Source organism: Pezoporus wallicus, unplaced genomic scaffold (assembly GCF_028554395.1).
Source record: "Pezoporus wallicus isolate ANWC-B61680 ecotype Strahan unplaced genomic scaffold, APGP_CSIRO_Pwel_v1 contig_4012, whole genome shotgun sequence".
Classification (NCBI taxonomy): domain Eukaryota; kingdom Metazoa; phylum Chordata; class Aves; order Psittaciformes; family Psittacidae; genus Pezoporus; species Pezoporus wallicus.
In genome coordinates, this window is record NW_026637828.1 from 1,730,528 (window position 1) to 1,757,690 (window position 27,163).

General features: G+C 42.7%; 1 protein-coding gene across 1 annotated transcript in view; it reads left to right on the forward strand.

Annotated features, from left to right (window-relative positions):
- DNAAF8 (dynein axonemal assembly factor 8) overlaps positions 1–27,163 on the forward strand; it is a 93,498-nt gene that overhangs the window by 19,219 nt on the left and 47,116 nt on the right. Inside the window, 4 exon segments of the mRNA XM_057407990.1 lie at positions 11,325–11,358; positions 11,360–11,510; positions 14,015–14,170; positions 26,955–27,071. Of these exon segments, the coding sequence (XP_057263973.1) occupies positions 11,325–11,358; positions 11,360–11,510; positions 14,015–14,170; positions 26,955–27,071 (458 nt within the window).

Genomic DNA, 27,163 nt, shown 5'->3' on the forward strand with positions numbered 1-27,163 from the left:
TAGAAAGATTTTAGTTCAATTACTGCTCCCATATGGGTGTGTTTTGTTCTTTATGGTCTGGGATTTTTTTGTATATATAGTAGGTGCCTTGATCCACACTGTGGTCAGTGAAAAGCTTTTGATTTGTTACCTGTCTTACTAGAATAGGTGTTCATGATTTCCATTACTTCTGTACAGGTGTCTTGATCTCTTTAAGGTAGCATTGGGAATTGCCTTTTTCTGGTGTCTTACCTGAGCACAAAGTGTTGCTCATGAGCACTGAGGGCTCCAGGATCCTAACCCAACAGTTTACCAGCTGGACTGATTGACTTTGGAATTTCACAAACTCCATTGCAGAACTTCTCACATGAATACACTTAGGTGATGTCCTAAGCAATTTTTTAAAAGTCTTCATTTTTAATGTTGTGTGGAGAATGCATAAAGGAAAAAATGGTAAGAAAGTGAAATTCATGTCTTGATAGAGAGAATGTAGAAAGACCTGATCTACCAGTTATGAAAGAAATAGGGTTTGAGCTAGTTCTGTACAGAAATACCAATTAATCTTCTACAAAGTGGTGATTATACATCTTTGGAGAAGTGGAGACAAACTGTACAATCTTATTTCAGTCATAATGATCTTGTGGCACAGTAACTGAGTTTTTCTATATCTGTATTACTCTAAAACTGGGCTTATGAGTATAAATCACCCTGTGACCAAATGTTTTCATACATACTGAACCAAAGCCACTGCTACATTTGCACCTGTGTGGATGTAACTGAACCCAGCATTGAGCCCTTGCTATTATTTTACTATAGCTTAAAAAAAAAAGCACATTAACTATTAACATTACAAACTATTTCCTACCCTAAATCTTTTTCTGACATCGGAGCTGAATTTGGCTTGTGCTTCACTCCCGGACTGTCTGCAGGGCTGTGGCCGGCAGCAATGTGCCAACCAGCCTGCAGATGGCCCCTGAATCTCTCCCCTGGTTTTTGCAGGGAGGGATTTAATGAGTTCCTGAAACAAGATTCAAATCTGTTGTACTTAATGAACTTGCTGCCTCAATTCAAGAAAGGCTTAAAAATAAACGAAGGCAATTAGAGATGTAGTTAAATTTAGCATGCATAATCAGAGGGCCAAGATTCCTGTTTGTACCACCAGGCCAGTACACAGGGTTCGGAATAGGATGGAAGTTCCCAAGAAAATGTTATTCTAGCACAGGCGACTGGTAGCTGGCCCAGAGCCTGAGTTTCTGGCCTCCTCTTCAGCTTTCCACTTAGTGCCAGCAAAAGTAAATGGGGTATTTGCTGGCGCTGTACTTCGTGCTCAGGTTGAGTTTAGCTGCTTTGCAGTCTCCTTGGCTGCAGTCAGTGAGCCAGAGGAGCTGAGGCTGCTGCTGCCTCTGCTGAGGCTCAGGAGGGCACAGGTCTATCCTAAGGATTTGCCTTAATAGGCAGAGAATTTAGGCCTTAAATGTCTGTTGTAAACAACTTCCTTTAGACACGCAGAGGCTGCTTTCTTGCTCTCCATGTTCTCTGAGCAAGGGATACTAGGGAAGAGGGTGTGCTTTGGCACTGCTAGGGCACAGATTAAATCAAGCCAGGAGCTTTACAGACTGATGGCTCTGCTCACACAACCAGAACAGTTAAAACATGATATACAGTAACCCTGCTTTAATAACCTCTTATCTGCTTCAGTAGGTTTCTCAGCCAAATTGCTGCAGAAACCTACTGCTCAGAACCAGGAAACCCGCTTCCATACTGAATGCAACAGGAGCACTAAAAAGCCATAGAGAAACTTCAATTTAAACTTCCACATGGAGATCCATTCTGATGGCTTCATAGGGCCTCCCACCTCTCTCTGTTGCAGTTTCCGGCTGCAGAATTAATTGAACAGTCAAGTCTTTATCAAGAAATTAGTGCTTCAGTGCTGTTTCTCTGATTGAAGTTTGAAATGACCCCAGGAAATGTGAAATATTTAATCCTTTATATTCCTTGGCATATCTTGGAATTGATTAAAATGAGTTTAGGTTCATTCTTAAATATCCTTATGCATGATCTTGACAGATGGGAACATTTGTTGCTGTTGCTTAAGGGAAAGGTTAATATGTGTAAAAAGAATATAGCTTCCAGAATTACAAGCATGAACTTGCTGCCAGTAGAGGTCCTAAATACTCCTCCATTCACATAAGCAGGGTGGTTCAGAGTAAACTTGAAGAGAAGACAATAATGTAAACGCTTACAGTCTAAATTCTATTTCTCATTTAGATGAGGTGGGCAGGAAGACAGAAAACCATTTCTGTACATTTTGTCTCTTCAGGTCTTGCTCTTGCAAGGTCTAGCATTTGTTGGCAGAAGGAATAGCTACTTTAAGTTTGCGGTGTGTATGAACAAGTGCCAGTCACGTTTAATTATACAGAGAAATGCTTTCTGCTATGAATTTCTCTCTTGGACTCAATAGAATTCACAACTCCTGGCCTTACCTCAGGGCTGGGAGCAGTGATGCTATCTGTAGATGAAAGGAGACTGGAGCTGACCCTTTGTTTTTTGAGAGGATGTACATGCTTGTATGACACGGGCACACTGCTGTTAAAGAAACTATGTAATTTCAGATGCATTCTGAGTTTTTCTCATGCCTTCTTGGTTAACATTGCTTTAGGTTGCACTGTAGTTCCAAATCTTAACACACGAGGGGATAAGCTTGGTCACAACTTGTAAGCACGTTATTACACAAATAATAATTATGGAGGCATTATTCTTAGTGGCAGGGAATGGAATTCAAGGCTTTATCTGAGATTATGGAGTGCAGTTATTTGTATTTTAAAACCATAGAGCTCTATCCAGCTCTGTGGCAAGCACCCAGAGCTCCTGCAAGCTTCAATGGATGTCGTAAGAACTTAGCAGCTCCCAGAATCACTAAACCCCATATTTACTGCCTTGGAGAGTTCACAGATCTGGAGGGTTATCTGCTTAGTATTTTGCAGCTGGATGCAAGATCACAGAGCCTGTGTGGCAACTTGGACACAATCCATTTCTAAACTGGAAGCCAATAGTTTGAAAAACAAACTACTTGAGCTCTGGTTAAAACTTCCTGGTGCAGCAGCTGAGTATAGTTTGCTCTTCCACAGCCCCCATTTTATTTTCTTGGGGGATTTCTGTAGAGTGTCAGGGGAAATACATGAAAAGACAAATAGTTGAAAGGCTAGAAAAAATAAGGCTTTACCCAAGTTGATAATTACCTGGTGAATCTCCTGGAGTATCAAGCTAGAGCCATTTCAATAGTATTTGAAGCCAGATAGAATCATGTGCCAAACACCAGCGAGATTTCAGATGGCTGAGGACCAATTCCATGCTCCATTGCAGCATTTCAAAGTGACCATGACCTCCCCTGCTGTGGCTCTGGAAATGGTGGCACATTTTATTTGTGAGGTAGTTTGAAATCATTTGAAGAACGATGCTGTGGAAAATACGGGTGCTGCTGTTGGGGTTTAGAGAGGTAAAGAAAGGGAACAGAGATGAATGTCGAAAGTTTCTTGATAATCTTACATTCTTTTTCAGAGTGTTTTACAGGCTTTTGATAATTATTCCAGCTAGACAGGGAGAAGGATAAAGAAATATTATCCTCACTTGAAAGTCTCACAGAGAAATACTCCATCCCAGAGTCAGGACTAAGGCACAAGTTCCTGATTCCCAGCCTTGTGCTAGCATGAAATGTGTAAGTAATTAAACTTCTTTTACTTATTTCAGCTGCTGCTTGTTAACCAGGAGTAGAAACTCATTAGAGGAAGAACTTTTTGTTACATGGGGTCAGCCCACCAGCACAATGAGGCTGGGAACCCTTCAGAGCCTCTCTGAGTGTTCCTGTGTGTAAACACCAATCACGGAGAAGACGCTTCTCATTTTTAATGATTATGTCTCAGAAAGCAAACAAAATCAAAGAGAATTTAGTGCTGCTTGGATTGAAATTCCAGTGCAGTTGTCAGAGCAGTTCTTCACCTTAGGATTTGAGCCTTTGGCAGGAAATTTTTCCACTTCTAAAAAAATAAACAAGAAACTGTATGTGCCAGTTACTTGGTACCAGTTACTTGTGCCATTGGACATTTTTAGCTGCACTCAGATGTATGGTGCTAAATGGCCTCAATTTACACTTATTTTCCTGAACACATTTAAGTGAAAATACCCATTTTCAAGAACTTTTGGTTATTATCATGCTTCACAACTGCATGAACATTGTGTTCTAATGAACATTAGAATTATGTTGGTCCTTAGTCATCTGAAAGTTGGGCTGGTATTTGACATTAAAACATCGTATGACCTAATGAAGTAAATTGAGAGCAGTTCTATTAAGGAAGTCATTGTTACTTCAGCTGTTCTTGCCTGTCGGTGCTGGCTGACGCATTTTTGTGTTTCATTCATAGTTATAGTCCAGTGAACCCAGGTAGACTAGAAAGATGCTGTCCAAAAAAGAGCATGAGCTCCTTGTGTGTAACTTTCTGATAATAATAACATGACAGGACAGAGCAGGATGTCATGGTAAGGTAAATGAGAATGTGCAAGAGAGAGAGTGTGGCAGGGACAGTGCTGTGTGCTCACAGCAGGAGTACTGGCAGGACAAGCAAAAGTGAGCAGGATAGGACAAGGAGCGCACCCTACGGGATGGGATTCTTCTGATTCAGGAGGAAATATTTCACTATAGAATAAATGAATGTTGAATTTTTGGCCAAAACTACCTTTTTCTTATGTGATCCTGAGTGATCCCACAGTGTCTCTCTGCTAACGTATCCTATGGGCCAGACCCTTGACTCTCATAGAATCATAAAACGGTTTGGGTTGGAAAGGACCTTAAGATCATGTAGTTCCAACCCCTCACCTAGACCAAGGCTCTGTCCAACCTGGCCTTGAACACTACCAGGGATGGAACATTTACAGAACTTCCTTCTTCAACCTGTTCCAGTGCCTCACCACCCTCACAGTAAAGAACTTCCTTATATCTAACCTGAACTTGCCCTGTTTTAGTTTGAACCCATGCCACTTGTTCTGTCACTACAGTCTGTGATGAAGAGTCCCTCTCCAGCATCCTTGTAGGCCCCCTTCAGATACTGGAAGTCTGCTATAAGGTCTCCATGCAACCTTTTCTTCTCCAGACTGAACTGTCCCAACTTTCTCAGCCTGTCTTCATATGGGAGGTGTGCCAGCCCCCTTATTGTCCTTGTGGCCTCCTCTGGATTCGCTTCAAGAGCTCCATGACCTTCCTGTGTTGAGGACATCAGAACTGCACACAGTGCTGCAAGTGGGGTCTCATGAGAGCAGAGTAGAGGGGCGGGATCACCTCCTTCGACCTGCTGGTCACACTCCTTTTGATGCAGCCCAGGATACAGTTGGGCTTTTGGTCTTGCAAGTGCACACTGAAGCTGGCTCATATTCAGTTTCCCATCCAACACCCCCAAGTCCTTCTCCACAGGGCTGCTCTGAATCTCTTCTCTGCCCAACCTGTAGCTGTGCCTGGGGTTGCCCTTACCCACGTGTGGGACCTTGCACTTTTCTTGGTTGAACTTCATGAGGTTGGCATTGGCCACCTCTCAAGCATGTTCAGGTCCCTCTGAATCCCATCCTTTCCCTCCAGCGTATCAACCGAACCACACAGCTTGGTGTCATTAGCAATTTTGCTGAGGGTGCGCTCAATCCCACTGTCCATGTCACCAACAAAGATGTTGAACAGGATCGGTCCCAACTCTAACCCCTGGGGGACACCACTCATTACTGGTCTCCAAGTGGGCACTGAGCCATTGACCACAACTCTTTGTGGGCAGCCACATCCAGCCCATGCCATACATCAAATCTACATCCCTCCAGAGACAAGGATGTCATGTGGGACAGTTTCAAATGCTTTGCGCAAGTCCAGGTAGATGACGTCGACTATTTTGCTCCTATCCACTCTCATGGAATGACGGGTTATGCATCTCTCTGACAGCACAGATGAGTCATTAATTCTAGTAAAGTGATTCAGAATTCCTTTAATGCAGGCTGATGCAGAATTGGTATGGAACACTAATTCACATTACATCACATCTCTTGGTGGTCTCTCATTAGTGTTGAGAGAGACTATGGATGGGATAAAGAGGGATTTCTGTAAGAATGATGACATGTCCTGAGCCAGAAATGTAGCCGATCCTAGGTATCACTAGCTCTGCCAGTCTTGTGGTCATAAAGCTTCTTTCAAATTCACTTTGGGTTGCCCTGCTCAGCTGGCAGTGACCTGCAAAAGTATATGAAGTACACTTTCTGCCCTTGGTTCCTGTGCAAAACAGAGATCAGTTCTTTTCTATGCCTCACATCTGGACCACACTCCTATAGCCAGTAATTTCTGGTGACAAGCTGACTTTTCTCTTTGACACTTGCCCTTTTTATACTCCAGCAGAGACACTGTCTGGTTTTAGCACATTCATGCTGCCAGAGATGGAAAAGTGATTTCTTCTGGATCAGGAAAGGTTATAGTCTTCCTGCCCAAGATTAAAAATAACTGTCCAGAGTAAGAAGATAACTTCCAGCAAAGAAAACTTCTTTATTATTATTTTTTTTTTTAACCTAAATTCCCATGATATATAATGTCCTAACTGAACTGGAGAACTACAGCCATCAGAGCCAATAATGCTCACATTATGCAGCTCTTCACATTCCTGCAGTCTTACTTTGGCAGAGTTATCTGCTTTGGAGGCTCATAAATTCAGAATTTTAGCAGTCTGAAACTCGGTTCAGAGCAGAACATTTCAGTAACATCTTGCCACCCTCATAGTTTTCAGATCTATAACCTCAGAACATTTGATACTCAGCCATTGGTATCACAGAGAGCGAATCTGGTACAAAAATGCATTAACAGAAAGACCATTCAGACCATTAACATCAATAGTATTCTCCTTTTTGTTATTAAATATTACCTTCCTAATTACATTCTGCGAGTTGCAGGAAGGAAATGCAGATACTTTCTTCATTCTTTTCCATTGCTCCCACTTTGCAATGGTAAAGCAGATCTTTGAATGGTCTCAGGGTTTATTCCACAGTTTAATGTGGAATTTCAAATAATCTAACAGATGGCATTGTAATCATTTTTACTTCCCCACAGAATGAAAATGAACAAACACTTGACATTTCCAATATGTCTTCATCTACTGCAAGAATTTTTAGAAGCCCTGAAAGAGTGTTATCTGTTTTGCCTTAGATGGACAGGATTGTTAGATGTGTCCTCGCTATCTGCTCTCCTACATTAGTAACACAACTGCGTGGAACAGAAATGTAAAACCACGGAAACACCGTGCTTGCATTTTGCACCAGGAGCTGTGTCCAGAAGGAAGCACAAACATGCAATGCTACAGCTAGTTCTGCAGAAGAGTGGAGTGTTTTCATTAGAGAAATTAGCTGGAGCTGCTGAAGTGCTCAGAAATCAGATCACATTTACAAACCTACAGCAGATGCATCAGTTGGCAAAAGGTTCCTGCAGTCAGTAATTTGCCATTCATCAGGGATTGCCTCTTCAATCTGTGATCCAAGCCAGGGTGCAGATGACACACAAGGATAAATTTAGACATGGCTGAAAACAGTTATTTTGATTAAGTCTCTAGCCAATGACAGTTAGATTCTGCCTGTTCCTCCCCTTCACCCTCACTCACCTCCTCCAGTAAAGGAAGCAGAGATTGTGCTAGTAGAACTTGTCTGCATTTTGCATGTAGTGGATGTTTTGATATAGTTATCACTGGTTTAGAGTCTGTTCAACAGAGAAGGGAACGGCTTTTGATTGAATGAGATACCTTGCTTCAGTGTTAGCATCAGTTTAGTTAGTACTGGGAAAGGTGCTAGGAGGGAAACATCGATGTTTTAACCTGTGAAAGAGAGACTATCTTAAAAATGAAGTAAAATTGTCTTCTCCCTGATCTCTCCTTCCAATGGGAGAAACCCTCAGGCTGGGTGAGCCGATTCTGGCTGGGACATACTTGCTGCTTTCTTGAGTCCATGTGGTGAAATTAACTTTCTAAATGTGTGATGTAGTGTGGTACCCAAGCAACAATTGGTAGCTGCTTTCACTTGTTATCAGACTCAAACTTTGCTGGACACCAGCAGCAAAGTTGTCACCTGGCCCCTCCAGCCTCTAACAGTTTTGATGTTTCCCAGTCGTAGGAACAGGAGCTGTTTGTCTGATCCAGTACACAGGTGTGGTGAAAGCAGTGCCAACTAGGCTCTTAAAACCACAAACAAAAGCATCATTTAATCCACTTCAGCTATTTTATTGGAAACAGAGTGATGTTAATCCTGGCTGACAAACTTGTATCTGCTAAACACCAGCTTGCTGTGATCATAAGCAGCTCTGTTTTTTTCAAAAGAAATAATAATATGGAGGTGAAATGCTACTTTTTAAATGATTGTACAGATGCCTTAACATTATGGGGGGGGGGGGTATGTACAAACAGTAGCTTCCTTTGGGGCTGTGCCTCTGTGTGTGTAACTTAAATCCTGCTGTAGCTGAAGGCTAGAATTTGTGGGTATCCTTAAATTGTCTTGCAGTTCCTTTCCCCTCATTTCTTTTTTTGGTGTGGATTTCAGCAGAGGTTATTCCTTGGCTCCTTAATGCAGTTACTGCTGCTTACACTGGTATTATGTTAGAGCAGAGGAAGACAGGCAGAACTGGGGGTGGAAAACAGAGCTGAAGGGCTAGAGTTGCAATCTGTAAAGTATAATTGTAAAATAAAATAGCAAACAGTTTGGAAAGAGGAAATTTTATCTTATTTACTCTGTGGTAATTGTTGGCACTTGATTACAATCAGCCACAAGCCTGTGTATGATTGATATCACACTAGCCAGAGCAACCCAAAATAGCCCAACATTTGAGTAATTTTAGTCTTTTCATAATCTAATGCTGTCAGAAATAAAAGCCAGTGTAGCATGTAAGCAAATCAAACTCTCTTCATAGGTAGACTAGGGTAGATTGGGCAATGCTGTGGGAAGGCATACTTGGAAAGCACTGAATGTGTCTTACCTAGAATTAGCTCCTTTCTTGCCCATTAACCTTAATATTTCTGAAATTAGTTAAGTAGTTCTATGCCTAGGTGCTTGTTGGGGTAAGGAGGCTGATGGAGGAGAGGGAAGAACCAACATTAGTTAAAATCTCACTCATTCTCAGAAAGAACCTTGATGAGCAAAATTCTTAGCTGGGCTTTGTCAGAAGCTTGTTGAGCCCTTCCCTGCTGCTGGGCCAAGCAAACTTGAAATGAGTTGGAAATTTCCTGCTGAAGCATCTGTAGATACTGGTTTAATCTTTAGCTCTTGAGTTCCCTCCTATCATTGATCCCCACAGCCTTGTTGAGAGAAGAAGAAAGAATCCTACCACCAGTACAGGATACAAAGGAGGTAATCTTTTCCTGAAATTCTCCAAGTTTCTTTTAAGGCCTCTTCCTAAGGGAATTACGCTGGTAGGCTCAAAGCCTTGATGAATTCAGTGAGCTCCCAGGACTACAGTAACATGAGTAATACACATTGCATATGAATATGTGTAACTCTTTTTCCTTTATTACTAATTGCAGCTTTATTTGGTCCTTGCAGGCAGTGCTGTGCCTGTGGCAGGGGTTTCTGCGCCAAAACACTGGATGACACTGTAGAACTGCTTTTGGCTTTTTGGGAGTATCTTTTGCAAACCATTTTCGGGAATGACCTGCTTAGAGGACAGGCAGAGAACTACAACCTACATGAACCTGTCAAGTGGATTAGTCATTAAACACCTTTGTGGATGTTTGAATTCAGAATTAAAGTGGCTTTAAGTGGATTTAGCTTCCAAAGTAAATTCAGGTAAATCAAATGAAGGTTAATTCAGTGTAAAGGTGTGGGCAGACATCCTCATTAAGGGCTATGTGGAACAACTGAGAACATAAATACTTAGCTCCTCTTCACCACACTTCTGCTCCCTTTGTGCTCCTTTAGTGTTTCACAGCTCGGCTCACCAAATGGGGTGCTTGCCAGTCTCACACTATGGTAGGTTATTTTGGATGAATTCTGCTCTGAATACTTTAATGAGCAGTTTAGTCTGGTTGATTGAATTGACATTTGCAGGGATTGCAGCTGTGTTGCACTTAGCTGACTGCAATGGAGAGTGTGGCCCTCAGCTGATGCTGTTAACAAGTAACCCTGGAAAAGTCAACCCCGTGAACAGCTGTTTGCAAAAGGAGTGTGTGTCCATGCCTGTAGAATACATGTACTCAGGATGCCTGTGGGGCCTTGAGGGTATTTATTGAAGGATCAACTTAAGAAGGATGTGGAGCTGTTGGAGTCACTCCAGCAGAGGCCATGGAGATGCTGCGAGGGCTGGAGCAGCTCTGCTCTGGAGACAGGCTGAGAGAGCTGGGCTTGTTCAACCTGGAGAGCCTCAGCCTGTGAGGGTGCTGAGGGCTGGCACAGGTTGCCCAGAGAACCTGTGGCTGCCCCATCCCTGGCAGTGTTCAAGGCCAGGTTGGATGGGGCTTGGAGCAACCTGGTCTAGTGGAAGGTGTCCCTGCCCATAGCAGTGGGTTGGAACTGGATGAGCTTTAAGGTCCCCTCCCACCCAAACCAGCCTGTGATTCTATGATATGATTCTATGATCATAGCTGTTGAGAAGCAATACATTTGTACATACTGGAAAATGTGATTTTAAGGTCCAGGTTCTGAATAAAAGAACTGTCAGGGGCAGCACATTGACTATAGATGGGCATAACAAGCCAGTAATTACAGCTGCAGCTCCAGCATCACTGGGAGAACAAAAAATATCCCATAAACAATAACCCCATGGGTCAAGCTTGGGGTTGTTTCTTAAAGAATAGGACTCTAAAAGGAGGGAGAGTTTGCATCCTAAATAACTACGTATCAATACTAAAGAAAGGAGAAGAGTCAGCTTAAATGTACCATTGTCTATTGAAATGAGGTTTGTTAAATAAAGCAGAAAACAATGAAAGTTTTGACACAGATTATTTTGAAGGCATTTCAGTGATCTTAAAAAAAAGAAAAAAGAAAAAAACATGAATCCTAAAGTATACAGATCAAACCTGACCAGGCTATTTCCAGCTGTGACCATGCGCTGTTCATTCACCAAGCAGTGTTTGCCTAAGTGAAGTCCCGGGTGACAGCTCTTCAAGAAGAACTGAAGTGCTCAGAAAGGTGTCACTGATATAATGACCTAGATTTTATGGCTTGTGCTTCCTCTTTGATAAATGCTTGCTAGGTATTAATTGCCCCTCTCTGTTGGCAATGAATGTAATTCATTCCTGATGATGAATATAGTTCCAGTAATCCAAATGACTTCCATTTTCATAATTTTTTTTGACAGGAAGCCTCTTACTTGCCAGCTATTGACACATTGCCTAGTCCACACTATGAAAAATGAGGTGCTACTTCTGACCTTTCGGCTGTCAAGTTGTGGCCAAGTAGCTACAGATCAGCACAGGGAGCAGGGGCCTGCTGTGCTGCTGAGAGCAGCCATCATCTACCAGGCTCTTGTGACACGGCTGCTCCCTCTGGTGAGTACCTGTGGTGGAAGTACACAAAAGATTCTGCATGATTAAGGCTGTACTTTGCCCATATATATTCTGATGAATATATAATAATTCTTGAAATCTCCTTCTTCCAACAGCTGCCAAACAGTGGCTGAAAAAAGGGGAAATTATGTTCTAACTCACTTTAAATTCAGTAAATGAGTCTTGCTGAAGTCAGGGGGGCTGGATTGTGCCTGTAGTTCATAAAGAACAGGGCACAAAAAGTAAAACATTGCTGGGCCAGACTCACAGTGGTCAGAAGGGATTACTGAAGTAGAGGGGTGTGGAAGTGCTATACCTCGTCCTTGGAACAAGAAGCAGATGCACACAAGTGCCTATTTCTTACCACTTGTTCTGGTTAAGAATAGATCCTTTCTGACAGTCAAGAGGTCTGTAAAAAAGTGGTGGTCTGTTTCCTCTTAATTGTCTTTTGGATGACATATATTTCTCCTCTAAAGGAACCACCTATTCCTCACTCTTCCCATCCATCCCATATTAGTCTTTTCCCCTAGGAAGAGCAGGGTATGTGTATTTCTCCTGCACATTGACCTCATTCTTTTTCCCTGGTTAAAGACCTTGGAATACCAATCCCAACCTGTGTACTCCAGGTAGGTTTCACCCTGAGCAGACAAGGCTTTTAAATCACTTAAACTCCACTTAAACAGTATTAATTGTTAAGGATGCTCTCACTTCCATCAAAACATTGCTAACATTCTTTTATGTTAGTTCAGTGCTAATGAAAATCATGACTTCAGCAGCACCAGAGTCTGAATCTTCCATTCAGGAACTAGTCAGCTCATGACCAGCTGCAGTGTGAGTTGTCTTCCCTAGTATTATTCCCATTTAAACCTGAGCTCTGACTTGTAGCAGCTTTTTCCAAGGGTATCTCATCTTCCAGGGCTCAGCGTCACTCTACTAAGACTACAGGGTCAAATGTTGTAATGGACTTTGTGCCCAGGAGAAACCAGGCTAAACTCCACTGATTTTTTTTCAGAGAGGTTCTCAAAGAGCTGTTGGGTAGCAATGAAAAAGTCTTTAATTGAAAGAAGTGGAAAGCTTGTGGCATATTTATCCCAGATTCTCATCTGGTCACAATTCATGCCCCTCCACTGATTCACTGGCCTCCAGGCTTGTGTAAATCAGCATATCTATTGATTTCATTGGAGATGTGCTGATATCTATCAGTAGAGAGCATGACTCTCCAGATGGGACCATTCCCCAGTGGTGGAACTGCTGTGGGATTTCCTGTGTGAAATCAGTGTTCAAAGTAGTCAAGGACTTGGTAGTGCTATTTTGAGTCGTACAGCTGACCTATGCAGCAGTTTGAGTATCCAATCTGGCCCTATGGGGAGAACATATTTCTGAAGGCATTTATCTCGCTGTAAATAGTTTTGGTTTATATATACAGTAAATAGCAGAGCTGTTAATCCATCATGACCATAGTGATGGTATAGACCATGAGAACAAGACATAGTGGTTTCTGTATTCACCAGAACCCAAGGAAGGAATTGCATTCTTGTAATTCAAACATACCATCTCTGCCTCACACGGTGGCTGCTACTCCTTTCTCATGGCTTTGCCAGTTGCCTTAGTCTGGCATTCCCATAGCCTTCTGCCCTCTTTCACCTGCTCCCCAGGTTTCAGGATGCTTTGCAGTACCACAGTGCCTTCCCAGACTTTTTCAAGTATCATTTCTGCCTCTCTTCTACCCAGTAATAAATTTTCTCATGTATTCTCTATGGTAAAGCTCATTATGTTTCAGCCTTATGAGCCAAACAGTGGTCTGTCCTGCTCAAACCCTATCTCTGGAATGAAAGTGATATTCATGATAAAAGATGTCCTGTGATCATTTTGGGGTTGGCAGAAGTTTCTTTTTACCCTTATTGTTTTGGGTCTATATTGGAAAATGGAATGTTTGCCTCCCACACACACCTCAGTCTAAGAGGTGTATTTGCTGGAGAGGGATAGACAGGGTTTTGGCTATTAGTGATCACTAAAAGGGAAGACCAAGGCTTATTCAGGAAGCCTGTACCAGCTCCCCAGAATAGTATAACCACTTAGCATTGATTTTTGAACCGAGATTGGCTCAATCTCATTACCATTAATAAAGGCAGCACATGCTGCCACTGTGACAAGAACATGAAGTGCAGCGTTGACAGGGACTGTTCCCATTTCTTGCTGGAACAGAGAACTAGTGCAAATTCTGACTTTCACATAGCGAAACTGGTGGAAGCCAGAGTTTGCAAGTCCACATTGACAAAATAAACCCTATGATATATCAAACCCTACATGTTATTCCTATTTAATTTGGACTTTATTGATTTTCTTACGGCTAAATCACAGTTAATCCATGAATTGAACATGAGTGCTCCTTGTATTATTGTACATTATGGGGGTCTACTCAAAAGCAACAGAGCAAGATAAAGGGTTATTTTGAGTTTCTAAATCCAGCCATCTAAAAATGAAATTATGTTCAAATGGATTTACAGGTGCCTTCTGTGAAAATGGAAGATGGACCCAAGGCTCTGTTTGAGGTGGTAGGGCTGCAGCAGGCCTGGGGAGAGGGTGGGTTGGCCCTACATACTTGTCTAACAGCAGCAGATGAGTCTTCAGCCCAGAACAGCACTGAGACCCAGAAGATAAAAGTGAGTAGCAGTGTTTACACTTGCTAGTCATGCACAGCAGCCGCAGCCAGTGACCACAGGTTTTCACTAAGGCCCAGGCTTGGCTATTGGCTTGGCCAATTCAAGTTTCAATTTCAGTGAGCCAGTACAGAGCATGAGTGCTGCTCTAAATTAGACTGAGGGGAGAGCTCAGTACTGTGGGAGCTGAATGATTGCTTCCAGCTGATTGCCAACTCAAGCTGTCCTCAGTTATGCTGAATTTAGATTTAGCGCAGATTAGAAGCCAGCTCTCTGTGGTATGGGCTTTTTGTCTCTACTGCTCATTAGCTGGTAAGGCACTTTTGGAGGCTATAACCCCACAGTTTAGAAATTTAACTGGATTCAGAGGAGGTATATCTTTGGCATGTGTTATAGGTTTTCTTTTTAACTCTTCTATTTTAACTATGTGAAGTTCCAGAGGGAGTATTGTCTTGCTGTTTGGCTCCCAGGAGTCACGGCCCAGAGGCAGGACCTTAGACTCTGTTCCCTCAGCTCTGGTAGACTGCAGTCTGTGCTGTGTAATAGAATGCCAGTCTGAGAGGTGTAGCACACAACTGATAATCCAGCACATACAGTTGTAATGAAGGGGATGATATGAACTCATATCCTGAAAACAGCAGAGCTGTGAAATAGCAGCCCTGGGTTCTAGTTTGTTGGTTCTGTCATTTCACAGAGCAAATGTCTTTTTTTTGGAGACAGTTTTTTAGGTATTATTGCTACTGCTTCCCGCTATAAATGCCTATCCTACCTATGCAGAATAGCTGACTTGCTGGAAAATGTATGCAGCTACATTTGGAGAGCAGCTATCTTTGTGTACCCCAGATCCCCAGATCTCCTGTGGGTCATTTGCTTGAATAATTATACTGTGACTGAATAACCTCCGAGGTGCTGGCCCTGCACTCTGTTGAGGCTGGTGAGTTTCTCTCAGGTAGCTCAAAATAACACTTGTGGTTTTAGTGAGCTGGTAGATTTTTCTACCCTATTTTTGCTTGCTTCACTCCTGATAATGTTAGCAGGAGTGTGGCAATAGATGTGTTCGTTCTCCACACTTCCTCTTGCTGAGAAGACACAATAGCAGGTGGTCTTAGGGGGGCCTAGATATCTGAGTCGTACCTGCTGGACACACCATGTGAAGTTTAAATGGAGGAAGAGGTGTAAAGATGGTTTAAAAACGTCCTTATGCTTCCCCTACTTGTCTGCAGCAAACATCCTTTGCTTGCAGCTGCCTGCCTGTGAGCTGTAAAGATTACATTGCCCATAATGTATCATAAAGGCTGGAATATGACAGCTGTGGCTCCAGTGCTCCTGCAAGGAAATGATTGATGCTGGCAACAAATGTCATGATTAACACACTACCAAAAATCCCAACCCCAAAACAGTAAACAACCTTGCCATTAGTGTTTGAGGACTTGGCAGCAGGAGCAGCAGGGCTAATGATACTAACGATGAAGAACAGGAGTAAACCCTCAGACAAGAGCTTAATTCTGATTTCTGTGTAAAGTAACCGAATTCAAGATGTTTGCTGTATGGAGCAAAGAAAATGGAGGAGGAGAGACTGACCTGCCTTCTGTCCATGTGCCTTGTTGCTCTCTGGTGGTTTCAGCTGAGGTGTTGGCCATATCAAAATTATTGAGCACTGACTATGCTCAAAATACATACCCAGTGTTATGCAATTAATGAATGAACTTTTGAAGCTGTGGGCTCGGGATGCTCGGAACATTTGTTTGGAGCAGGGATGTGTTGTATCACAGGTTGGTGGAACAAGCTGTACAGAGCTTCCAGTCCATGTATAAATTGTAAATGCTATTCTGGTGCCTCATTTACGGTTCCTGATACTGCTTGAGTTCAGCTAGTATGTACAGGAGTGGACATCCAAGGCATTCGGTCAGTGTTCCTCAAACTAGGACTGTGTGTAACTGAGGTTTCCTCTCATTAGAGGCTCTACTGTAGCAATTGCTTTTGACAGTTTTGCTTTCCTAAGGCATTTGTAAAGCTGCTGCTTTCCCTAGCAGAGATTAAGCTTAACACAAGTCTTTGAGAAATTCAGCTGCAGCAGACACCAGGGAAGCAACAGCAAGTAGTCCTGTCTCCCCATTCCTCCCTGGGCAGTTTCAACTATTGCTGGAGAAAAATTGTTGGTGATTGATTTTATTCTTCACACTTAAGTCTTCAGGCTCTTGTTGTACTGTTATCATAGAGGTTTTTAATGATTGAATCTGGTAACAAAATTCTGTTGTGGCAGATTCTTGTTTCAGTTGTCTCCTAGGGGTGTGAAGAGCATCACTTACCATGGTTTACCTTCAAAATAGGGCCCAGTTTCCAGGTGGTTTTGTTGTATCTCTTTGCTGTTAAGAAAGTAGGACAATCTTAGTTAGTCTTTTTTTGGATTCTATAAAAGAAGCCATACCAAGTAGTGTAAATGTTAACCAGAAGTGTTATGACAAATGGATATTTTAATGTACTCAATATGTAGAGTCCAGAGTGTATTATTCAGTGCCAAAGGTGGGTATGTATAAGACTACACAAACTATTAGGTCCAATTCATGCCTGCTTGACGCTAACATAGAAATGTCTGTCTTTGTGTATCTGTACTCATATCTTGTAATAGCAGAGTAACAGTTGGTCACGGATTTTCTTCACATTATTATATGACTGTGATTTTTGCAGCAGACATTGTATTGCTGGTCTAAGAGCCTAAGGCCCTATCAGTATCAACAAGGCAAGGTTTGACTTTCCCCAGCTTGTCCCCTGTTAATTCCTGACCCTACTGTGATTGAACATGCTGAATGCATTTGTTACTTTTTGGCTTTGATGTTATTTGGTGTTGGCTTGTTGCCTGCTGTAGAGTCACACTCTAATGCTGGGGTACAGTTCATCACCAAGAACAGGACCAGGGCAGCTGCAGGTGTCATGGCAGTACAGGTTGTTGCTAAGATACTTTTCTTGGTTTAGTTTGCTTGGGTCCCCCCTCGCCCCAAGTTGTTATTAACTGGAGCTGAGCTGTATTCCAGACCTCTAAGCCATCAACTTTTTATTTACTGGACACTTCAGTGTCATCTGTGTGTCTTTTATTGTTTGTCACATTTTATTTCTCTCTCCCAAGGTCTAATAGTTATGAATACAAATATAATAATGGTTTCTCAAGGCAAAAGCTCCTGTTCTTACCAGATCAATAAGACTTATTCAAGTAGGAAGGCATCTATCTCTGTATCTAGTGGTTTTGCTATGTTTCTTCCCATCTCTGTCAGGTTTTTGTGGTTTAGTCTGGGTTGTTTTATTTCTGTCCTCCAAACAACCAGTAGAAGCGAAGCAAATTCAAACCTCCTTGCATGGTTTAGGTTCTTGACTTACTGTCAGAACAAATGCTCGTACAGTCCCCTCTTGTAACTCTTGCATGCTGACAGACAAGCTGCAGTTACAGCCTGTCTGATGGGAATTAGATTTGTACAGAGTATGCTTTCTAAGAATCTACTAAGCATTCCCAATTAGGCACACCAGCACCCTGCAGAGCAGCATGGTTCTTGTCTGTATGATTCAATCACACAATGATTCTGTGGTGGCTCAGAATCATAGAATCCCAGACTGGTTTGGGTTGGAAATGGCCTTAAAGCTCATCCAGTTCCAACCCCATGCCACAGGCAGGGACACCTTCTGTGATCTCTCACAATCTCTTTCATTAGATATGGAGAGCTTTGAGTCCTTTCCAGGCTTGAGCTCCACTTTCTAGGTGTGATAATACCTGTTGCAGAAAAGATACTTTGCATGGCTGTGATTCTGTCAGTTTCTAATTGGGTCTCATTGAGGTCACCAGTTTTGTTCTGTGAAAGTCCTACTAATTAAGAACCGATCTGGAAGAAAAAGGGACTCAGAGGGCAACTTTGGTGATGGGAAACTGTAATATAACAGTGTAGTGCAATGTTAATGTAACAGTATTAATATTAGTCTTAATCTTAAAAAAAAATCTTGAAATTAATAAGGCTTTTTATTTATATCCTTATGAAGCCCTTTACAAATTAATGTCTCATTGTATTGGGCTGGTTTATGGTCCTGTTTATGGCATTTCCTTCCTCTTTAGGTGTGGTATGTAATGTGCTTTGGAGTAATATTTGTGGGCTGACCAGTATTGTGAGCCAGCTATTTTACACCAGCATCTTGCAACAAGGTGAATACTGCTATTAACTCAACAGTCACCATCTGTGGTGGAGCTTTATATCTGAGCAGTCTGAGTGCGTCGAGTGCTCTGGAGGAAGGGCAGTGCTGCTGATCTCCTTGCACTCACTAAGAGACGCTCTCTTTGAGTCAGGTCTATGTGAAGGCATGTCCCTTATCTATGGTGTGAGCCCTTCCACACAGCTGATGGGTGTAACTGGCTGTTGCACGCAGCATCTGCTCTCCAGCTCCATCTGCTGGACCAGGAGCCCCAACAGTGGCAGGACCTTCAGTTTTGTCCTTGGGCTTGGGAGTAGAGACCTTATGGGGTGATAAATAGGACCCAGGATCATGGAAAGAGCGTGCTTTCTGTGAGTGAAGGAACAGGTCTAGAGTTCGGGTTGTGTGATATGATGCTTTGAGAAGCTAATCTAGGGCTTTGCTTTGCAGAATCTGAAGTGCAGATGTGTGAAGTGTGAGGCAGAGCTGGCTGCAGGCAGAGAAAGCTGCTACAGGTGCATGGTACGGGACAGAAAGTTCCCGAGACCGTGATCAGTGCTTTGTAACTATTGACTCTTTGCAGACTAAAAATGATCTACAAGAAACATTTATTTTTTTACCAGAAGATTTCTTCATTTCTAGCCTGTATGTGGCTTCCAGGTGTTACCTGGTAGAGGGCAGAACTGGCTGATTACTTCCAAAACCGGCTGTGTCCTCTTCCTGCAATTCCCTCTGTCCTGCTCAGTCATGTCACTGGTATTAATCCTGATCCTCAGGTACTGTATGGAAATGCTTGGACCTCTGGCAATTATTTTTTTCCCTCATTAGGTCCAGTAAAAGTTGTTCTTCTTCTAGTGCTAAGAGGTATTCTCATTTCCTTTAGCTGATGATTTAAGCAGAGTTTGAAAACAATGCTTTAAACCTAGATTTCCACTTAAGTGTATGAGATTACAAAGACATAGCACCTCTTAAAATCAAGTATTAGAATCATGTGCCTACCTTGCAGATACATCTGCAAGAACATTCACCTTGTGCTGTCTATAAGGAGAACGATAATTCACTTATTTGCTTCTCTCAGGTTTGCAAGGGCTCCATAACAAATGTTCAAGTAAACACAATGTTACCGGAGTTCATTATACTTATTGGGGGGAGTTTATTTCTTGAGAGCATCCATCTTTGCCTTAGGCCTTTAACAGCCAATCCTACCTCAGTGTGTATATTTAGACAGGGTTTTCACAGAAGCACTTCATGTGACCTGAAGTTCCTTAGCTTTTGTGGGAATGTTCTATGTATTTCTTTCTTATATCATCACTAACTTTTGGACAACCATGGTCTTTTCCCAATATTTCTAAATCAAGAAAAACCTTGAGACACAATTCCAGGGAATGGTGAAGACCCCAATTCTGATTCACAATGAAAATTTTTCTGCAGTTTCGACCAGATTTGAGGATTGCTATTAGTCTGTGAGTATCAATGCCATGAAAGCTTAGGGGCTTAGCAGTGCACTTAGCAATTTGCCTAAAGGTTTATCCCACTTCCATGGAGGAAAAGGAGGCTTAATGTTGATTTGCAGTCCCTGTAGCTTTCAAGTAGAAGAAAGTGCTATAAAGCAGGCTGACGTAGAAGATAAATCTGCTCTACGCTTTTAAGGCATAAAGTAAGGCATCATTTAAAACAGTCAGGGCTTTTATGCAAATCCCTTATTAGGGGAATTATAAATCATTAGAAATTGAACAGTTAGATAGCAGGCACTTTCTGGGGGTGGATCTTTGCCTTGATGCCATAGAAAAACTGAAGTCAATTTAAAGAACACATTCCCTTCCCAAGTTCAAATGCTGTGTGCCACCCAGGTTCCCAGGCCTGAATGACACCAAGGCCACTATGTAGCATGGTTTTTTAACAGCTGTGTCTTGCAATTAAACAGAGAGGCTGATTTCTCCAAGCCAGGCTCAATGAGCCAGGCTCTCAGCAGGCAGCAGCAAACCCTGTTCTCTGCCCTGCAGCTTTACAAAGCTGTACCAACTGAGAATGCCCCCAAATGTCATTAAAATACAACCAAAAAGCATCACAAAGAAAACTCAATATTTTATTCCTCTAACTTCATTGGTTTGAAGATTTTGTACAAGGCCAGTGATCCCTGCTTGCTTTTTAGATATTTATTAGATATATTTACATATTTTGATATTGATTTTGAGGTGGTATATACAAAACTAAGTAGACCAAAGATTCTGCACTGCATGTTGAAAAAACATGCAGGGAATACCTGGTTCTGCTCCAGGTAGCTTACAGTCTGAGACAGAGATCCTGATACGTTGATGGAACAAATGGGTAGGAGTGGAGGGAGAGGAACGTCAAGTAAAATTGCTGCCTGCTTGTGTACTGACTAGCTCTGTGTATGATTTTATGAGCAATTTTATGTTAGCAATGACTGTAATAACCTCTAAGCACATTGTTAGTGTAGGAGTCAATGTCTTGTTTTCACTCGGCTGATCTGTTGTGTTTTCAATGTGTTCTGAACTACAAACAGATTGCTTTTCTCTGACTTTTTCTCTGAGGCTTTCTTATTAATGCTGTGCATACAGATTATTAACCTGCTGATACGAAGAGTAACTCGTTAAAACCCCAGGTTAGGTTAGGAGTGACATAATCCCTGTGGAAGTCATTAACTGCAATGTCCTTTGTCAGCAAAAAGAGGATTTCTTCATTTTAGCATAGAAGTACTTTCTCCTGCTAATCCCTACAATGCAAGCATTAACCTTAGGGATACAGACAACATATGTACGCAGTGTTGATGCTGCTTTTCCTCTGTGTGTTTGTTCCATTTCAACCTGGAACTCCTGCTCTCTCTCAGTAGTTCTGGACACTGGGACATTTGCCCAAAGGGTGCAATCCCTGATGCTCACCCCCTTTTGGTCACCTTCCATAGCATCTCCTTGATCTCCCAACATATGCAGGTGCCTGCCAGGACAGAGTGAGGGCATGGCAGTATTGGATGGGTGATTGCATCAGGGAGGTTTAAAGGAAGAAGAGGAACCTCCATCTTTAAGTCCAGGGGAATGAGATGTGTTCCTTCTAGTTGCAGAAAAATGTTTTTGTTGCACCTGTTGGTGCTTAGGTCCCTCTTGCTGCTCCTTTAGCTAGTTTCCCTGCAGACTTCCGGCACAAGGGTGTGCTTTCTCCTTTGAGGCAATGGTACTGATTAAAGGCAGGTCTACACAAAGTTCCATCCTCTCTTTTCGCTTGAGCAAAGCTCCATTGTATTTATTCATTAATGAAGTTTTGGCTAAGCATAGATAATTCCAGAACTAGGTCCAGGGACCTAAATTTACCCCAGTGATGTTACTCAAAGCTGCCAACACTTCCAAATGGCGCAGACTGAACTGACAGGAAATTTGATGTATGGAAGTGGACTCACAGAAAGTACAGCAGTTCTTTCGTGTTGTATTGCCAGCTTTTGGGATTTCCCTGCTAGAGAATTGATGGCAACTAGATTACCAGAAGAGCTCTACACCTACACACAAGCTTTGAATGGTGCAAACCTTTTTCGAAAGACTGAAATAACCACATAGCAGAGGAGCAATGCACTCCTAGTGCAATTAGACTCTTCCCTGCTGTGGAAAAGCAGCCTCATTGAATCACATGTTGCTTTGTGCACTTTTGGGCAACTAATTCAGGTGCGTGGTGGCCCTAACTCTGTGGATAGTCTCTGAAGTGGGAGTGAGAGGTATTTCCAGAGAATCTTTGAGCTGTGAGTCTGTGTTTTACCATGGGCTCAGCAAGAAGACCAAGCTTCAGAGTTTGAATGCTCTGATGTTATTTCACTGACAAGTGTCGTGGCCTTAGCCCTGATGAGTGGCTTTAGCATCTTTCACTGTCTTTTACTATAACTTCTTTCACCTTCAGTGCTAATGAGAGGTTTGCTCAGAGAACTGCTGCTTACTACCACCACCACAGCTTCTCACTCAGCTCACTTCAGGCCCTTGGCTGTGCGGGCATTGCCTTTGCATGGTGCAGTTTGTAATGGCTGGTAGTGTTCTGTGGTTCAGTGCCTCATAGTGTCAGCAATGATGCAGCTTTGATTTGGGGTTATTGCAATGTGTGTTCTTTCTTTTTCCTTTCCTGCTGCATGAGAAGCAGCAGTCTGGCAGCTTTAAGCAGTACCTAAGCTGAGTCATGTAATGTTCTGTGGGTGAAGAGCTCAGACTGAGCTACCTGGAGTGCAGCACATCTTGGCTAGCTGTTAGACCTGATCCACATGATGCTGTACACTCCTAGATTTAGTGTATGGCTTAGGGCTGTGCTTTCCTCCTCCAAAGCTTCTGCAGAGCTTGAAAGACCTGATTGTTGTGCAGGTGAAATAGGCATTAGGGAGGGATAAAGCTGCTTCCCCAAAGCAGACCCAGCCCAAGGAGCAGGTGCCAGTCATAGGTCCAGCAGCTTGATGGTTTGAAATCCAGGCTGAAGCTGTAAAACAAGAGGTCAAAATGACAAGTTCATCCTGCCCTTTGCTTAGCAAACCTGGTTTATGTCTTGTCTTTATCTGAGTTGATGCTCAGCAGCAGGTTTCATGTGTCTGGCACCCTGAGTCTGCCATGCAGCCTGATGAAGTGGTATCAACAGCTTTAGCAAGAGCACGTCATCTGGCTGATGATTCCACGTGGACATGACTTGTCTGCGGGTGGGACATTTGTCCTGGGGCCTCATCTATATGCTTTTATAGACATGAATCCGTAACTGCAGCCCCAGAATAGTTGCGTGGCTGTATCTCCATGAGGAGTGTTCAAGGCCAGGATGGACGGGGCACTTGGTCTAGTGGAAGGTGTCCCTGCCCCAGCACGGGTTGGAACTGCATGAACTTTAAGGTTCCTTCCAACCCAAACCAGTCTGGGATTCTGTGAATACAATGCTAATGAACTGGGATTCATGACAGCAGGCAGCTGAGAGTTTGAGAATAATGCTGCCTAACTCAGAGGCACATGTCAGTGAATCACATCAGACATGAGCCTTGCCTGTGTGTTAGCATCAAGGCCTTTGCTAGAGTGACAGTAGTGCTTCCTCTGCTGCCACTCATGTGGTCAGTGGAGCTGAAAGGAAGAAGTTATACAGGCACAGAATGTACAATCTGTCCCTGGAGATAGTGAAGGATGCAGCATCTTTCTCCAAGGGATTTGAGTTTGGTCCCATAGTGATAATGCCCAAGCATTGGGAAGTACTTTTCATGTGAGGAGATGAGGTCGTGGAGTACACAGAAATCCTTCCTGCAGTCCCTGTTTCCCTGCTGTGGCTGGGAAGCCATCTAGAAGACTCACTGCAGCTTAAAAGACTCTCTTAGATCATCTGACAGCAAAAGCAATTTCTTTGTTGCTGGAAATGAGAAGAGAATACCCTGTAAGCAAGAAGAAGAGATCATGGACTGGGTTGTGTTGCTGTATAACAGTTAAATATTCATGGGTTTGCTGCAGACAGCTCCAGTCTTCTCTAAAATGTGCTTATTCTTGTTTCTGCTCAGTGTGTTACAGTACATTTTTGTTCTGCTTTGAGTTTCCTTCCCATAACTGTCTGGCTTCATCTTGGTAATATTATCTGAAACAAAGCTCTAGGTTTCTTTTTGAAAGCATGGTGCACATTCAATCCCGGCTATGGCAGAGACTGGTCTTTTCCTGTGTCTTAAGGTAGTAGAAATCAGGATTTGTCTCCCAAACAAGTACAAAAAAGGATAGTTGACAAAAAAAGAGTAACTACAAATGGGAGGTTGTGGACATGCACTCCCTTCTTGCTCTTTCTGGTCATGGCAATGTGGATGGAGAGGATGATGTTGGTACTGTAAGAAGCCCTCCTTTCTGACAGTGGAGGTGAGGGAGATAGTAATGGAAATAGCTGTGGTTAAATGATTCTGGGTTTAAAGCCTGTCACAGCATAAATCAAAGTTACCCCTGGAGCTCCTGTGGCTACCACTGGTTGCCTATAGGGGACCTTTCCTCCTTGGTTTAGTGCCTTTGCCATCAGACATGAGATTTAGTGCTCTAAGTCTGCAGAGTCTTCCTTTCAGGTAGATATCAAAAGCTGGACTGCCTGTAAGTCACTCTGCAGTGCATGAGGAGGGAGTTTCTGAGAGACAGGTCAGTATTCAGAGACGATGTATCAGCCAGCCTGGGAGAGGCTTCTTGGACTGCTATGTTTGCAGAGAAGCTTTACAGCTGATGTTGGAGTCATAAGAGAGAAATCAGTCCTGAGGTGAAACCAATACAATTCTCACACCTATGCGCTCTCATTGTGAAACAGTAAAAGTAGCACCAAAGTATCGTAAAGATAGTGTCAAAATCACCCAAATTATTTCAACATAAGCAGGGTCCCACAGCTGCCTGTGAAGGGTTGCTCTGCATTAGATGTTAAATAGGGCTCATCTAAATTTTATAGCAACTGACTTGATGCAATTCCCTCCTACATGAATGGGCAAAGTTGCTTTCTTCTACTTTTCCCTGTGAACTGTGTAGGAAGGCAGTGTGGGGAGTTCTCCACTGGCACATTTTAGCTGGAGTGGACAAAGCAGAGGCTGTCATACTGCAGCCATCTATGGCTGCTTTCTCACTTGTGACAAGAAGGATTTTCTAGGAGAAATAAGACTTTCCAAGCTTCATTTCCTGTTACTTCTTGAAATCACATCCAGGTTGGCTGCTGGAAAATAGAGTCTGACAGATCACAGACTTTGATTCCTAGCAGTGGCCAGATCCTTGCTCCAGCAGGAAGAGAGGCTGACCACGTGGCAGCATACCTGGGATCACCACTGATCCACAGCCTGTACTGTGGTTCTTCCTGAAGGTTAGCTTTTTACCTTGGATTTCCCAGCATGCATCCTCTGTGTCCTGGTTGGAGCTGGAGCATTATAATGAAGGTTTCCATGAAAATGTAGGCTGTTTGACTATGTATATCCCTTCCCTTTTCCTTCTTCTGAAAAGCTCAGAGACTTGAGGTTTAGTGAAGAAGCAGCTTGAATCAACAGGACACTGGGGTCTTGCTGCATTCCTATTTTGTAGGGCTTGTCTGTGCTCACTGTGATTTGCCAGTGTTGCATGCAGGAGCTGGCAACAAACATTGGAGACAGTGAAGATCTGATTCTTTAAATCAGTGATTTCTTATTTTTCCTCTGATGATATTTTCCAAATGTAATATCACAGTGGGGGCTGGTGAATTAATCACAGGACAAAATGGACAAATCCACTGAGAGATGTCAAAGCTCTTGGTTTGGTGTAGTCATGTTGACTGAAACTGGGTGAAAAGCAAGATCCCCTGTTCTGCCTTTAGGCAAACATCTGGTGAAGCACAGGAAATAGAAGAAGGAGGAAACACAAAAAGTTACTGGAGCAGAAAGGCAGATGTCAGAGAGGGTTTAATATTATTAAAATTAATTTCATTTTCTAGGTGTTGTTTTTAAACATTTGTAGGATGTTACGAAGTGCCTATCATCTGCTGAGCAGTGGAAGAAGGAAATATTTTGCATAATTATGCAATTGAACAGCATTAGAACCCTCGTAATCCAGAATGGACGCTTCATCGGGCAGTTAGTCCAGCTTCTATCCATAATACAAGTCCTGATGAGGCCACGTTGAAATGGAGTTCTTTTTTTTTCCTTTTTAGAAAGGTCTGTCCCCATGAGATGAGGGCAGATTAATGACTGCTGGGAATCAAAGTAGAGTCTTTAAAATAGTGAAGCTACTCTGAGGTGCACCACCTGAACTTATGACTCTAAAGTAAACTTTTTAAATTTGTTTCAGTCTTGAAATGAATCCTCCTCACTGTGAACTCTAGCTAAATGCATCTGTACTTCTGGAACGTTCAATATTGGTGTAGATGTGAACATCGCTTCTTCCCATATCAGAACTTGAGGAACGTGACTTCCCAAAGCCACGTTTGTTCCCGGACTGTGCCCATGCCTACTGAGCATGCAGTCACAGCCAGTTCTCATGAGTGACACATCCTTAAACTGGCACTCGTACAAGTTGCTTGCTTGGCTGTGCAGAAAATGGATGAGAAACAAAATAAGGTGCTGAAACTGGGAAACACTACATTTCCGTAAAGCTGTGACCTAAATGCGGGAGTCTTTTTGCCTATCCATGAGTATGTGGCAAAATAAGACTTACAGATATGTGTCACTTGTGGTGACATGAGCACAAGAGAAATGTCCTATTTTGGTTGCAGGCGAATTCTTTCCCTTCCATTTCATTAGCTAATTAGAGCATTCCTTTAACAAAGCCCTTTTCTGCTGCATGCTCAATGCAATCTTGGAGAATTGAGGTCTGCTCAGCCTGATCCTGCAGTGCCTTTCGCATGTGACTCCTGTTCATGTCAGTGGGTGCTCTGCACATTGGCGAGTCACTGGGTTGGACCCTGGGAATGTTCAGGGTCTCCAGAAATGGTTCCAGATTCATGTTTTTGGTATATCACTTAATTGGAGCTAATGGTATGGTTGTAAGAAAGCAAATGATAGATTAACAATGATGGACTAATGAGCTTAATCCATTAATGTCCTTTCTAGTCATAAAACACTATCTTTTCTCCTAGCCCTATTTTGACAGATCAAGACAGCATACAGGTAAGAGATGTCCTTTGTGCATTTCAGGCAGTGGAGAAGGTGTTTGCAGTACCAAAAGGATTTTACTGGCAGACAGTTGAAACTGATGACAAATACTTCCCTAATAGCAGCAACATCAAGGCTTGCAGAGATACAGACACCAAGGTAAAAGAAAAACCCCAAACCACTCCTTTCTGACTTATGGGAAGACTTATGTGGGAAGATGAGAGATGATTAAGTGGCCTGGAATATTTTAA